Source organism: Rhinatrema bivittatum, chromosome 4 (assembly GCF_901001135.1).
Source record: "Rhinatrema bivittatum chromosome 4, aRhiBiv1.1, whole genome shotgun sequence".
NCBI lineage: Eukaryota > Metazoa > Chordata > Amphibia > Gymnophiona > Rhinatrematidae > Rhinatrema > Rhinatrema bivittatum.
The window spans coordinates 108,587,248-108,600,563 of NC_042618.1; the positions used below are offsets into that span (position 1 = coordinate 108,587,248).

A 13,316-nucleotide genomic window follows, 5' to 3' on the forward strand; every position below is an offset into this window, starting at 1 on the left:
TGCAAAGAGGGCAGGGATTCTTCTCCCGGTACTTCCTGATTCCAAAGAGAACAGGGGAACTCCATCCCATCCTAGACCTGAGGCCCTTGAACAAGTTTCTGAGAAAAGAAAAGTTCAAGATGGTTTCCTTGGGCACTGTGTGGACTAGCTATGTTCCCTCGATTTACAGGATGCGTACACTCACATAAGAGACCTTCCCAGGTCACAGGAAGTATCTCAGATTTATGGTGGGGAAAAAAGCACTTCCAGTGCAGACTGTTGCCGTTCGAACTGCCCCACGTGTTTTTACGAAATGTCTGGCCGTGGTGGGGGGCACACCTCTGCAGACTGGGCATGCATGTTTTCCCTTATCTGGATGATTGGCTAGTCGAGTGCCTCTCGAGCAGGGGCAGATCGGTCCTTGTGCTTGACCATCCGGGTGCTGGAGTCTCTAGGTCTTACCTCAGCCCATCAACTCAATTGGAGTTTATAGGAGCCCTGCTAGACACGGCTCAGGCGAAGGCCTTCCTGCTGCGCACCAGGACGGTCATCTTGGTGTCCATAGAGGAGGTGATTCAACAGAGCCAGCAGGTATCAGTCTGGCACATGTTGAAGCTGCTAGGCCATATGGCCGCAACCGTCCATGTCACTCCCTTGGCACATTTGCACATGCTCAGAGCTGAATGGATCTTAAGGTTGCAATGGCGCCAAGCCACCCAGAACCTTCAGGATTGCATCTGCATCACGCAATCCCTCTGGGACTCCTTGTCCTGGTGATGCATACTTTCGAATTTGGAGCAGGAATATCTTTCCAAAATCCCCCCTACCCAAATTGTCCTTACCATGGATTTGTCCATCCTGGGGTGGGCTGCCCATATAGAGGGGCTCTGCACCCAGGGGCTGTGGTCAGCTCAGGAACTACAGTGTCAAATCAATTTCCTGGAGCGCCAGACGATCAAGTACATATAGGCTTTCAGGGATTGGTTATCCAATAAAATTGTCCTGATCCAAACAGACAACCAAGTTGCCTTGTGGTATGTCAACAAGCAGGGAGGCATGGGGTCGTACCTCCTGTGTCAGGAAGCAGTCCAGATCTGGTCTTGGGTTCTGTCCCAAGGGATGGTGCTCTGGGCCATGTACCGGGCTGGAACAGAGAATAGCATAGTGGACAGGCTGAGTCAGACCTTCAGACCCCACGCGTGGTCACTCAACCAGGGGGTAGCGAACCAGATCTTTCACCTCTGGGGAAACCCAGATGTGGACTTCTTCATGTCCCCCTGCAACAGGAAGGTGATTCAGCTCTGCTCTCTATACTGGTCGGATGGCAAACCAGCTTCATTCGCCTCTGCTCACCATTGGGATGTCTTCTGTATCCTCCACTCCCTCTGGTCACAAAGACTCTCCTGAAGCTCCAACAGGACTGGGGAACCATGATCCTCATAGCCCCCCCATTGGCCGAGACTGGTCTGGTTCCCATTCCTGTGGGAGTTGGCCTTCTGGGAACCCATCAGTCTGGGGACTTCCCCATATCTCATTATGCAGGATCAGGGCAGGCTGTGGCATCCCAACCTCTAGGCCCTGTCGCTCACAGCCTGGATGTTGAGAGGCTATTCCTGCAACTGCTTGATCTTTCTGAAGATGTGTCTCAGGACCTGGTAGTTTCTAGAAAGCCTTCCACTAGGAAGTCCTACGGACTAAAGTGAAGGAGATTTTCCATGTGGTGTGAATAAAAGGTCCTAGATCCTTTCTTATGATCCACACAAAAACTGCTTGACTACCTTCTGCACCTATTGGAGGCTGGCTTGAAAACCAACTCCGTTGGAGTTCCCCTGAGTGTTATTGGAGCATACCACCAGGGTATAGATGGTACGTGCCTCTCCATACAGCCCATAGTTGTATGTTTCATGTGGGGCCTGCTTCAGTTGAAGCCTCCCACTATGTCTTGGGACCTCAACGTAGTGCTCACTTAGCTGATCAAAAGTACCTGACCTGGAAGTTCATATTTTTGGTGGCGGTGCAGGGTTATATTTTTTCAGCGTGCAGGATCAGTGAGCTCCAAGTTTTATCATGACAGCGTGGTCTTGCGCATGTACCCTAAGTTCCTGCCTAAGGTGGTGACAGATTTCCATCTTAACCAGTCAATCATCCTGCCAACATTCTTTCCCAGGCTCCATTCACACCAAGGTGGACGAGCACTGCACAGTTTGGATTGCAAGAGAGCCTTAGCCTTCTTCCTGGAGCGGACAGAAGCCCACAGGCAGTTCACCCAAATTTTCATTTATTTTGATAGGAATAGGTTGGGAGTTGCCATTGCCAAACAGATAACTATCCAGTTGGGTAGCAGATTGCACCTCCTTCTGTTATGTCCAGGCAGGACTGCATCATGGGGGTCATTTCAAGGCTCATTCTGTCAGAGCCATGGCAATGTTGGTGGCCCACTTGCGAGCAGCTCTCGCAGAGATCTGCAAGGCTGCGACGTGGAATTCTCGCCACACTCACATCGGCCATCCTTAAACAGACAGCAGTGTGATGCGAATGCAAGTTCGGCCAGTCTGTCCTCCAGAACCTGTTTGAGGTGTAGAACCCAACTCTCCCTATCTAGGGCCCATTGTTTGGGTTCAGGCTGTCACCCCGTTTGTTATCAACAGCACTGTGGTGGTTGTGCCCGTTGGCACCTGGTTGGTGCTTGTTGGTCCCCTTTTGTGTTGGGAAGCAGCTTGTAGCTAGGTATTCACCCATGTGTGAGGACTACCATCCTGCTTGCACTAGGAGAAACAAGGGTTCTGCTAGGACAGCAGGATGGTAGTCCTCACGAAACTTGCTCACCACCCCGCGGAGTTGGATTTCTCCTATGCTTTATTTTATTTTTATCATAATTCTATGTTATGAGACTGAAGAGTGGCCCCGCATGGATTAGAGCATGCTCAGTATGCCTATTCAAAGTTCCATGTTCCAAAGTTTTCGGTGCCGGGCTCCATCTGATGATATCACCCATGTGGTTTAGGACTAACAACTGCTGTCCTAGGAGAACACCTGTTACAGGTAAGCAACTCTGCTTTTTTTGGAATCCAATGGATTACAAGATTAGAGGCAGAATGGTTATAACAGAGGTAAATCTTGTCAGACGAATCTGATCAATTTCTTTGGGTGATCAGAGAGTTGGATCAAGGGAGAGCACTAAATGTAGTGTACTTGGATTTCAGCAAGGCCTTTGACATGGTTCCACAAAGAAGACTTATAAATAAATTGTGTGCCCTTGGTATGGATCCTAAAGTGACTGGATTAGAAACTGGCTAAATGGGAGGAGGCAAAGGGTAGTGGTAAATGAAGTTCTCTCTGAGGAGGGGGTTGTTACTAACTGTGTTCCTCAGGGATCGGTCTTTGGACTAGTTCTTTTCAACATTTTTGTGAGTGACATAATAAGATTTATCAGGAAAGGTTTGTCTTTTTGTTGATGATATCAAAACCTGTAACAGGGTGGACAGCGAGGAAGGAGTGGAAAACATGAGGTGGGATCTAGTGAAGCTCAAGGAATGGTCTACGGTCTGGCAGCTAAGATTTAATGCTAAAAAATGCAGTAATGCATTTAGGATGTAGAAACCCAAGGAAGGGAAAGGTATAGTATTGGAGGTAAAATTCTTCTAAGCTCAAAGGAAGAGCGGGATCTGGAGGTAATTGTATCTGATGATGTTAAGGTGGCCAAACAGGTGGATAAAGCTACAGTAAAAGCCAGAAAGATGCTTGGCTGCATTGGGAGAAAAATGGTCAGCAGAAAAAGGGAGCTGATAATGCCCCTGTATAGGTCCCTGGTGAGACCTCACTTAGAATACTTTGTACAGTGCTGGAGACCACACCTTCAAAAAGATATAAACAGGATGGAGTCAGTCCAGAGGTGGCTAGTAAAATGGTCAGTGGTCTTCGTTCTAAAACATATGGGGTTAGATTTAAAGATTAAACATGTATACCCTAGAGCAGGGGTGGGCAATTCTGGTCCTCGAGGGCTGCAAACCAGTCGGGTTTTCAGGATATCCTTAATGAATATGCATGAGAGAGACCTGCATACACACTGCCTCAGTTGTATGCAAATCTATTTCATGCATATTCATTAGGGGTATCCTGAAAACCCGACTGGTTTGCAGCCCTCGAGGACCGGTCTTGCCCACCCCTGCCCTAGAGGAAAGATGAGATGAGGAGATATAAAGATATTCATATATTTAAAGGTTTCTATGCACATCAATGGAAAGGAGGCTCTAGAATGAGGGGTCATGAGATGAGGGTGAAAAAGGGTAGATTCAGGAGTAATATTAGGAACAGCTTCCAAGTTGAGGTGTTAGAGACAAAAACTATCTGAATTCAAGAAAGTATGGGATAAATATAGGGATCTCTTAGAAAGTGATACTAAATTAATTGAACATATAGGCTCTTTCTGCCATCATGTTTTTGTTTCTTTACTTGTTTTTATTCAATGCATAATTAAAGTCTGGAATTCATTGTCAGAGTATGTGGTAAAAGCTATTCCTTTCCTAAGAATTCCTAGTATTCTAGTTGCTTTCTTGGCTGCTACTGCAGACTGGACAGAGGATTTCAAAATATTATCCACGATGACGCCTAGATCTGTTTCCTAAGTGGTGACTGCCAATGTAGAAACTTGCATTGTGTAACAATAATTTGGGTCCCTCTTCTCTATGTGCATCACTTTGCACTTGCCACATTAAATGCCACCTGTATTTAGATGCCTAGTCTCACAAAGTCCTCTTGTAATTTAACAACTTTGAATAATTTTTTTATCATCAGCAAATTTGACCATCTCGCTTATTATTCCCAACTCTAGGTCATTTACAAATATATTAAACAGCAGCAGTCTCAGCACAGATCCCTGTGGCACTTCGCCAGTCATCTTTCTCCAATGAGAATATTGATCATTTAGCCCTACTCTGTTTTCTATCTTTTAGCCTGTTCTCAGTCCACAATATAACATTGCCTTGCCTCCTATCTCATGACTTTTTAATTTCCGCTTTCTGAATGTCCGAATACACTTGATCAAATGTCTCACCTTTATTCACATGTTTATTCACACCTTCAAAAAGAATGCAGCAGATTAATGAGGCAAGACTTCCCTTGGCTAAATCCATGTTTAGCTTGTCCCATTAAACTATGACTATCTATATGTTCGGCAATTTTGTTCTTTATAATAGTTTCAATCATTTTTTTCTCTGCACTGACATCAGGCTTTCCGGTTTCCTCAATTGCCTCTGGAACCCTTTTTAAAAACTTGCATTACATTGGCCATCCTCCAATCTTCAGGTACTGAAGATTGGAGGATGATTATAGATTACAGATTAATAATAGGCCTGCAGTTTCTGGTATGGATATCTGCCTTATATCCTCCTCCATAAAAACTGAAGCAAAGAAATCATTTAATCTCTCTGCTATGACTTTGTCCTCTGTTAGTGCACCTTTTACCTCTCGATCATCTAACGGTTCAACTAACTCCCTTGCAGGCTTTTTGCTTTGAGTGCACCTAAGAAAGGTTTTATTATGAATTTTTGCTTCTTCAACAAGCTTCTTTTAAATTCTATTAGCCTTCCTTATCAATGCTTTGCATCTAACTTGTTGGTGCTTATGCTGTTTTCTGTTTTCTTCATTTGGATCCCTTTTCCATTTTTTGAAAAATATTCTTTTTGCTATAATAGCCTGTCTCACATCACCTTTAAATCACTTAGCAGTCGTTTGGCCTTCCTTCCATCTTTTTTTAATGTATGGAATAAATTTGCCGGTTAGTATCACAAATCTGACTCGACCCACCAGAGCAACCAATAAAGCAACCCTCCATGTGCCTTCCCTCAAAACAGCTCACCTTTCATCCACAAGGGATCGTGCCTTTTCCATTGCCAGTCCCACACTATGGAACTCCCTGCCTACAAACTTCCGCCTTGAACCTTGCTCCTTCAAATTTAAAAAGAAACTAAAAGCACAGCTATTTAAACAGGCCTACCCTGACTAACCCGCTTGAGCCTTTTCCATTTGAAATCAGCCATGTATATTGCACCGAACCCTGCAGATAGTACCGAACCCTTGTTTATAGTTCTGTTCTCGATTCTTGATGTTCGTTATTGCTCGCTTTTACACTTATGGTTAACCCGTTACAGATATTCTTATTATTGGCAGTTTTAATGACCTTTTCTTCGATATTTCCACCCTGGCTTCTTCTTTCCTATTGATCCCTACTCCAAGCCCTGTTTTATGTACTTTCCACCCTTTTGTTGAATGTGAACTGGCATGATGTGCTCACTAATGCCAGTATAAAAAGGTTCTTAAATAAATCTGGTCTGAGCTTCCAAGATAGTATTCTTGAACAGCATCTATGCCTGATGTAAAATCTTAATCTTTGCAGTTGCTCTTTTCTCATTTTCTCATTTTCTCATAATTTCCCTTTTCAAAAATTAAATGCTGTTGTAGTAGATTTCCTTAATATCCTCCTTCCAGTTATCCAGACAAATTTGATCATGTTATGATCACTGTTACCAGGTGGCCCCAACATTTACATCTCACCCCAGATCATGTATTCCACTAAGGATTAGATCTAAAATAATTTCCCCTCTTGTCAGTTCCTTTACCAGCTGCTCCATAGAGCAGTCATTTATTTCATCTAGAAACTTTACTTCCTTGGCATGTCCCTTCCAGCAAATACATAAAATGAAATTCATCCCTGCCTATCTTGAGGGAAAAGATGGAAGGAACCCTCTGTTCCTATCATAAGTGTACACTATAAGAAGATTTGTCCAAAGTGGTTTTCATGAAAAGTACTCATAAATATCTCTGCCTTAACTAACCTCCTAAATCTTAGGTAATCTTTCTCTAACCCAAGTCCATCTTTCTGGAAAAGAAACTGCCAATATTCACATTTAGGATGCAAGTACTTTTGAGGGACCATGTGGCAAATCAAGCAAGTGGAAGGAAAAGATGGTGGCTCTCAGTACCAGCGAGTATCCCCTGAAAAAAGCCATGCTGTAACCTAATATTCTTTGGTAAGGCATGCCATGCCATATAATTGGAGAGGCACTTCGAAGAGCTTGGGTCATTGATGATGGGACTTTCATAAGACCTTTTCCAGCAGATATTAAACAATGCTTTGGGATTTAGCAACCTAACCTTTTAGCTAAATAAAATATTCTTCCTCTCCTTTGAAGGTCAGTGGCCCAGTTAAACTGCCTAAGGAATGATATTGGAATTCAGTGTAAATGGCTCAGAACTGGAGTCATATGTTCCCTGATGGCAGGGGGGCAGCCACATTCTGAATCGGCTGCAATCTGTTGAAACTTTTACCAGGAAGATCCATTAAAAGGGAATTACAGTAATCCAAGTAAGATAGTACTGAGGCGTACAAAACCAGAAACATGGTGTGTTTTATTCTTTGTGTATGTATGTATGTATGTATGTATGTATGTATGTATATATATATATATATATATATATATATATATATATATATACATAGAATAAAACACACCGAGGGCAATATTCAGCCACTAAGTGGTTCGGCTAGTTAGCTGGATAAACTTATCTGGTTAACTTATCCGGCTAACTCTGCTCCTCCCTGGAACACTCCTGACTTATCCGGCTAAATTCTAACCGGTTAAGTATTTAGCCAGATAAGCGCTGAATATAGCCAGATAAGCCATTTAGACGGATAACTTTTCAGTTATCCGTCTAAATGGCTTATCTGGCTATATTATATAACTTTTCAGTTATCCATCTAAATAGCTTTTGAATATCAATTTGGTCCCTGCCACCAAATACATAAAAATACATAAAATAAAGTTCCTTTTGCTGTTCTCATTTTCTTGTTTGCATGTAGCTAGATAACGTTATATTTGGCAGGGGTGCTTCCCGATGAACTCTCTAAGCTGAAGAAACTGGAGACGCTGCACTTGAACAACAACCACCTGACGTATCTGCCTTCTAGCTTTGGCCAGCTCTCAGCTCTGAAGACCCTGAGCCTTTCAGGAAACCAGCTCCGGACTGTGCCAACCCAGCTCTGTGGCCTGCGTCAGCTGGACATGGTGGATCTCTCCAAAAACAAGATCCAGGCTGTGCCTGATGAGATTGAAGGACTGCAAGCTATTGAACTCAACTTGAACCAGAACCAGGTGCAGAACAGCTTTCTGGCTTTTGTCATCTCTCCTCTTGGTTTTTCCTTTTTACACGAATCTAGGTCACAGTATTGCATCATCTCAAATGAAGATGAAAGGAAAGAGCTTGTTTAATGCTGAGAGAGTTAATAGAACAGTAGGAATGAACTTTAAATATTCAGTTTTAAAGTATTCGGTGTAATAGAATTTAAAAATGTTTTGTGTTTTGTTTGTTTTTTTTCTTTTGTTGCTTCTCTGTAACATTCATTATTCAGCTTTTTTAAAAATCAGGACATTAAAGCGCTTCTGCTTGGCACCTATGAATTATTGGCCTGACTAAGTTCACGAGAATTGTATTAAAATAGCTGATTTCTTAAAGTCTGACAGAGCTAAAATTAGATTGAGGATGATGATTTGATCAGAATATTAACAATAATTTTATTAAAGTGTTTGCTGATAATCTGAACAGTAATGCTGCTGCTGATTTCTGGTCCCATGCGCTGCTTACAAACTATGATTTCATGTTGTCACATGAAGCAGGGCCCAGACACTTCATTTATTTCTTGTTGGTTGCTACTTTCCAGATTTCTCAGATTTCTGTGCAGATCTCACATTGTCCACGCCTGAAGGTCCTGCGCCTGGAAGAGAACTGTCTGGAGCTAGGCATGCTGCCCCCAAGCATCCTCAGTGACTCCCAGATCTCCCTGCTAGCCGTGGAGGGCAACCTTTTTGAAATCAAGAAACTCCGAGAACTGGATGGCTACGACAAGGTCTGTGGCAGTTGGACAGTTCTAATGTTTTATGTTCTTCAGCTCACACTTTGATCCAGAGAAGGCTGCTGTGGGAGGATTGTTTCTTCATTCTTTATAAGGTTACAAATGAAACACAAAAATAAATCTCCCAGGAGGCATAAATGTGATTGATTCTAAAAGGAATAATGCAATATATTGTCATAATCCCTCCTGTCAAAGAACAAGTTGTGTGAATACCTGAACACAAAATGTGCTGTTCTGCTCGGTCATGGATGTAGACAGGTCCTATGGTGACTTGGTACTCAAGTCAGAACATCTATAATGTCACTTTCAGAATCTGGGATGCAGGGTCTCTGTTACCTTCCACTGTGGTTTCTAGATCTGCAGATGTTTCTTTGAATCAGTACTGCAGCATTAAAGTGCAGTAAGAAAAGGCATGAAACAGAGATGGCTGACTCCAAGAGGATAAAGTGGGGAGAATATCCAGTACCTCTAAACAGAAGTTGTCTTTGGCTTCTGAATAGCAGAATCTATTCCCTTCCAGTAAGAAAAGTAGCAAAGTAGTTTTTGGTAGTTCACTGTATTGCTATAGAACAAAAATATGTACTGTGCTACTTATGCTAATGAATCACTTTTTGTACGCTCTCTTCCTGGTTTAGTATATGGAGCGGTTTACAGCAACAAAGAAGAAATTTGTGTGACATGCAGCCCTTCCTTGACCTCTCTATACTTGGATGAAAAAAGACAGACAGATGTCCACATCGGTGCTATCCAAAGGCACAAGGCGGAAGTCATAACTTTGGGAGCATTAAACCGCAGCAAACTAATTTTAACTAGCTTTATGGAAAGAAAGACAAGAGAAGGACCCAGAAGAAGTCTGGACTGGGATACCAGTTGGGTTAACAAGAATGTGATGGGCTGTAACATTTAATGTAAGAAACTTAAATCCCTGCGCTTTATCATCCTACAGTCCAATGTCTATGGCATTCATCAGGCTCTCTTCCTTTAATTGGTGATTTTTTTGAGGGTATCTTTGGCCTGGTCTTTTCTTCCTGATCCTTTAGACTTCCAGCTCAATTGGGGCCTCTCCTCTGTAGAACTATAATGTTATGAGCCTTCAGTTATGGCCACTCAGATATTTTCCCTGTTTTTATTTTCACTTCTCTTCCCATCTAGCCCGACTGTTGCAATGTCAAGCCTCTGGCTGAGAGGCATAGACTCAGTTCTAGCTGGAATTTGTCACAAGTACACTCTTTGCAGTCAGATGTCACTGTTGTGTGGTGACTGGGATCCCGTGTCCTGTCTGGCTCAAGGAGAAGCTGGTAGACTTGGGGAATTATGTGGGCTTGTCAGAGTGAAACCTCCAATCTGGGTCTATGTGCTCAGTTTTGCTTTTCCCACGGCAGCCTGCATTTCCAGAAACTTCCTGTCTTTGTTCTCATGTCTTTTGATGTATGTGCAATCATTGTTTTTCCCTCTCTATTAGGACTATAATATTTTTAATCCTCAAACAACTGCCAATAGCAGGTTTGCTTTCCTGAAAAGCAAATTTCTTGGATAGCTGTGCTCTCCAAGCTTTCAGTCACCATAACCCAAGTTACCTTGAAGGATGGCTGCCTCCCATCCATAGAACATCCTAGCTGAAGAATCACCTTCATTCTTCCAGCACACAGGGTGTAAGTACAGCAGCTTGCACTGAGTTTGTTCCAACTGTTATATACAGTTCCCTATGCCGTAATCTGAGGTTATGGAGTAGACTTTGTAATTTAGATGACATGCTTTTAAGGAAACACACTAATAGGTGAACTATTCGTTATTGACATAAGATTTTTGGGGGTAAATTTGTGGGAGAAGTAATTTCAGCACATTCTAAAGTTTTTAGGGTCACTCTTTCAGGAGCTGACCACCTTAGGCCAGATATACAGGGCAGCACCAACGTGTAAAAAGAGAGCAGGACTTAGTAATTTAAGCCTCTAGGACCTGTAAGTCAGAATAGCCTCATTTTAAGAAGCCTCTGGCTCCTCCCCCCCAATAAAATAATTATTTTAGCATGGCTCACAGTGAAGTAGAACACCCTGATCTCTAGCACAGCTTAGAAAGCCTTTTTCTGTAGAGATGTCCCTAACTGAGAAGGGTACAACTATCAGACAATAGATTCTCTACAGCAACACAGCAAATTGTCTTAAAATAGTTGAGATTTTAAAACCATGTTCTCTGTACTTTATCAGTAGAGCAGCATTTGTTCAGAAAGGTTAGGACAAGACCATTTTGGATAATGGGAGTTTTCTGATGATAAGATTTCAGATAATGAGTTTTTTTGCAGATAACGATGAAGCCAATCACTTTTTTGATAATAGATCATGAGCTATATTTCCTGGATGGGTTTCTCATTAATGGATAAACAGTGCTGTACTGTAATACAATATTAATAAAATTGTTCTTCAAAGCACATCTCTTGCAAATTAGGGAGTAATTAGTATGGCAGAGTAGTAGCTATTGAATCATTAATGAATGGATTTTTTTCTCCTGTGTGCAATGATCAGACCAATCTTAAGAGCACTTCTCTGCTGAGGATACTTTTATTTCTGTAATTCAGACAGACTTTTCTCTGAAAGCACTATAATAGTGATGAAGTAGCCAGCCCTCCCACTTCATTTGTGTTGATTCTTCCATATTCTGACATGGTACTCTTAAGTGCAGCTGCCTACAGTCTCCCATCCGCAGCCATTCCAAGGAACAGGGCTCTTTCCATGGTGGTTTATTTAAAAATAAATAAATTTTAAAAACTGATATTTTTAAGACTGGAGAAAGCTCAATATTCCCTGAACATGAAAAATTGTTTCCTAGTGTGTAGCCAGATGGCCTCAGGACCAATGGATTATATGCTTCCCTGCTAGTAGATGGAGACGGAGCCAAGTTTCAAAGCTGATGTCACCCTAGATACACACCTGCAGTGACCTCAGCCCTTCAGTATCTCTCAGACTCCTAGCAGATGTGGACGTGCTTTCTCTATGGGGATTGCTGTACCCTTTAGAAGAAGAAATTCTACTTTTAAATTGGAGAAAGGTTAGGCCCCGCTTTCCTGCAGTGATAGCTAAAGATCCCTCCTCAGATTGAGAATTCCTGATGTGATTTCTGAGATCCCTCAGAGGTGTACCTTGGTCCGGTAGCCAGTTCCTGGTGTGGACTGTGCTGCTGAAGCAGCTGGCAGGAAGCGGAGTGCGGCAGTGATGGCTAAAGCCCTCTACTCCTAAAGCTGGAGAGCGTCACTGTACTCCGCCGGTATGCGCTGAGCCCAGGTAAGTTTTTTTTTTTTAAATTCCGATTCAGAGATGTTGGGGAGGGGATTCAGTAGGACTTCCTGCAGTCTCTTTGCTCGGTACACCGTACAGACGTCGTTCCCAATCCCCTTGGGGTAAGGGGAAGTAGGCTTCCGAGTGGGTTGAGCGGCCCCCAGGTAGGCTAGGCCCCACTTGAGGCTCGGTAGGCACACAGTGTGGTAGGCCACAGTGGTGCCATCTTGCGCACATTTTTGTTCATTTTGTATTGCTCACCATAGAGTGTCTGTATGTGCAGTGCGTGCTGGCTCTGCGCACACATTGTATGCATAATGCCATGCACATATATGTGCACAACTCTACATGCAGAATTTAGGGAAAGCTGGGAGCACAGGCTATGCGTGCGCCATGAGGCAGCCTGGGTAGGCGCACAAATTCTGTGCGCACAGAGGGGTAGATTTTCAAAAACCGCGAATAGGTGTACTTTTGTTGGCGCCAACAAAAGTACGCTGGATTTCAGTAGATACGCGCGTAGCCGTGCGTATCCGCTGAAATCCGGGATCGGCGCGCGCAAGGCTATCGATTTCGTATAGCCGGCGCGCGCCGAGCAGCCTACCTCCGTTCCCTCCGAGGCCGCTCCGAAATCGGAGCGGCCTCGAAGGGAACTTTCCTTTGCCCTCCCCTCCCTTCCCCACCCGCCCGGCCCTGTCTAAACCCCCCCCCTTACCTTTGTTGGGGGATTTACGCCTCCCGGAGGGAGAAGTAAATTCCCGCGCGCCAGCGGGCCGCTAGCGCGCCAGGACGCGATCTGGGGGCGGGTCCGGAGGGCACGGCCACGCCCCTGGGTCGTAGCCACGCCCCCCGGAACGCTCCTGACACGCCCCGAAAACGCCGCGCGGTTCGGGCCCGCCCCCCGACACGCCCCCTCCGAAAACCCGGGGCTCTGCGCGCGCCGGTAGGCCTATGTAAAATAGGCTTACCGGCGAGCAGGGCTCTTAAAATCCGCCCCAAAAGTTTTAAGCGCAAGCCAGCAGTTACCATCCCTAATGGCTCCGGTAGCAAAGAAACATAAGCACCTTTCTCTCTGCACTGCTTGTCATATTAGGGCTAAACAGTCTGACCTGAATTCTTAATTTTGTCAGCACGGTGAGGAGGCTCAAGGAGAGTTGGCCTCC

At 44.0% G+C, this 13,316-nt stretch overlaps 1 protein-coding gene across 2 annotated transcripts in view; it reads left to right on the top strand.

Moving 5' to 3' along the window:
- LRRC57 (leucine rich repeat containing 57) overlaps positions 1–11,642 on the top strand; it is a 37,400-nt gene extending 25,758 nt beyond the window's left edge. For both annotated transcript variants that reach the window (XM_029598651.1, XM_029598652.1), the window contains exons 4-6: positions 7,861–8,129; positions 8,696–8,881; positions 9,523–11,642. In XM_029598651.1, coding sequence (XP_029454511.1) covers positions 7,861–8,129; positions 8,696–8,881; positions 9,523–9,564 — 497 coding nt within the window. In that variant the 3' untranslated portion in view covers positions 9,565–11,642. The remainder of the gene's footprint in view (positions 1–7,860; positions 8,130–8,695; positions 8,882–9,522) is intronic.
- Positions 11,643–13,316: the final 1,674 nt, after the last annotated feature.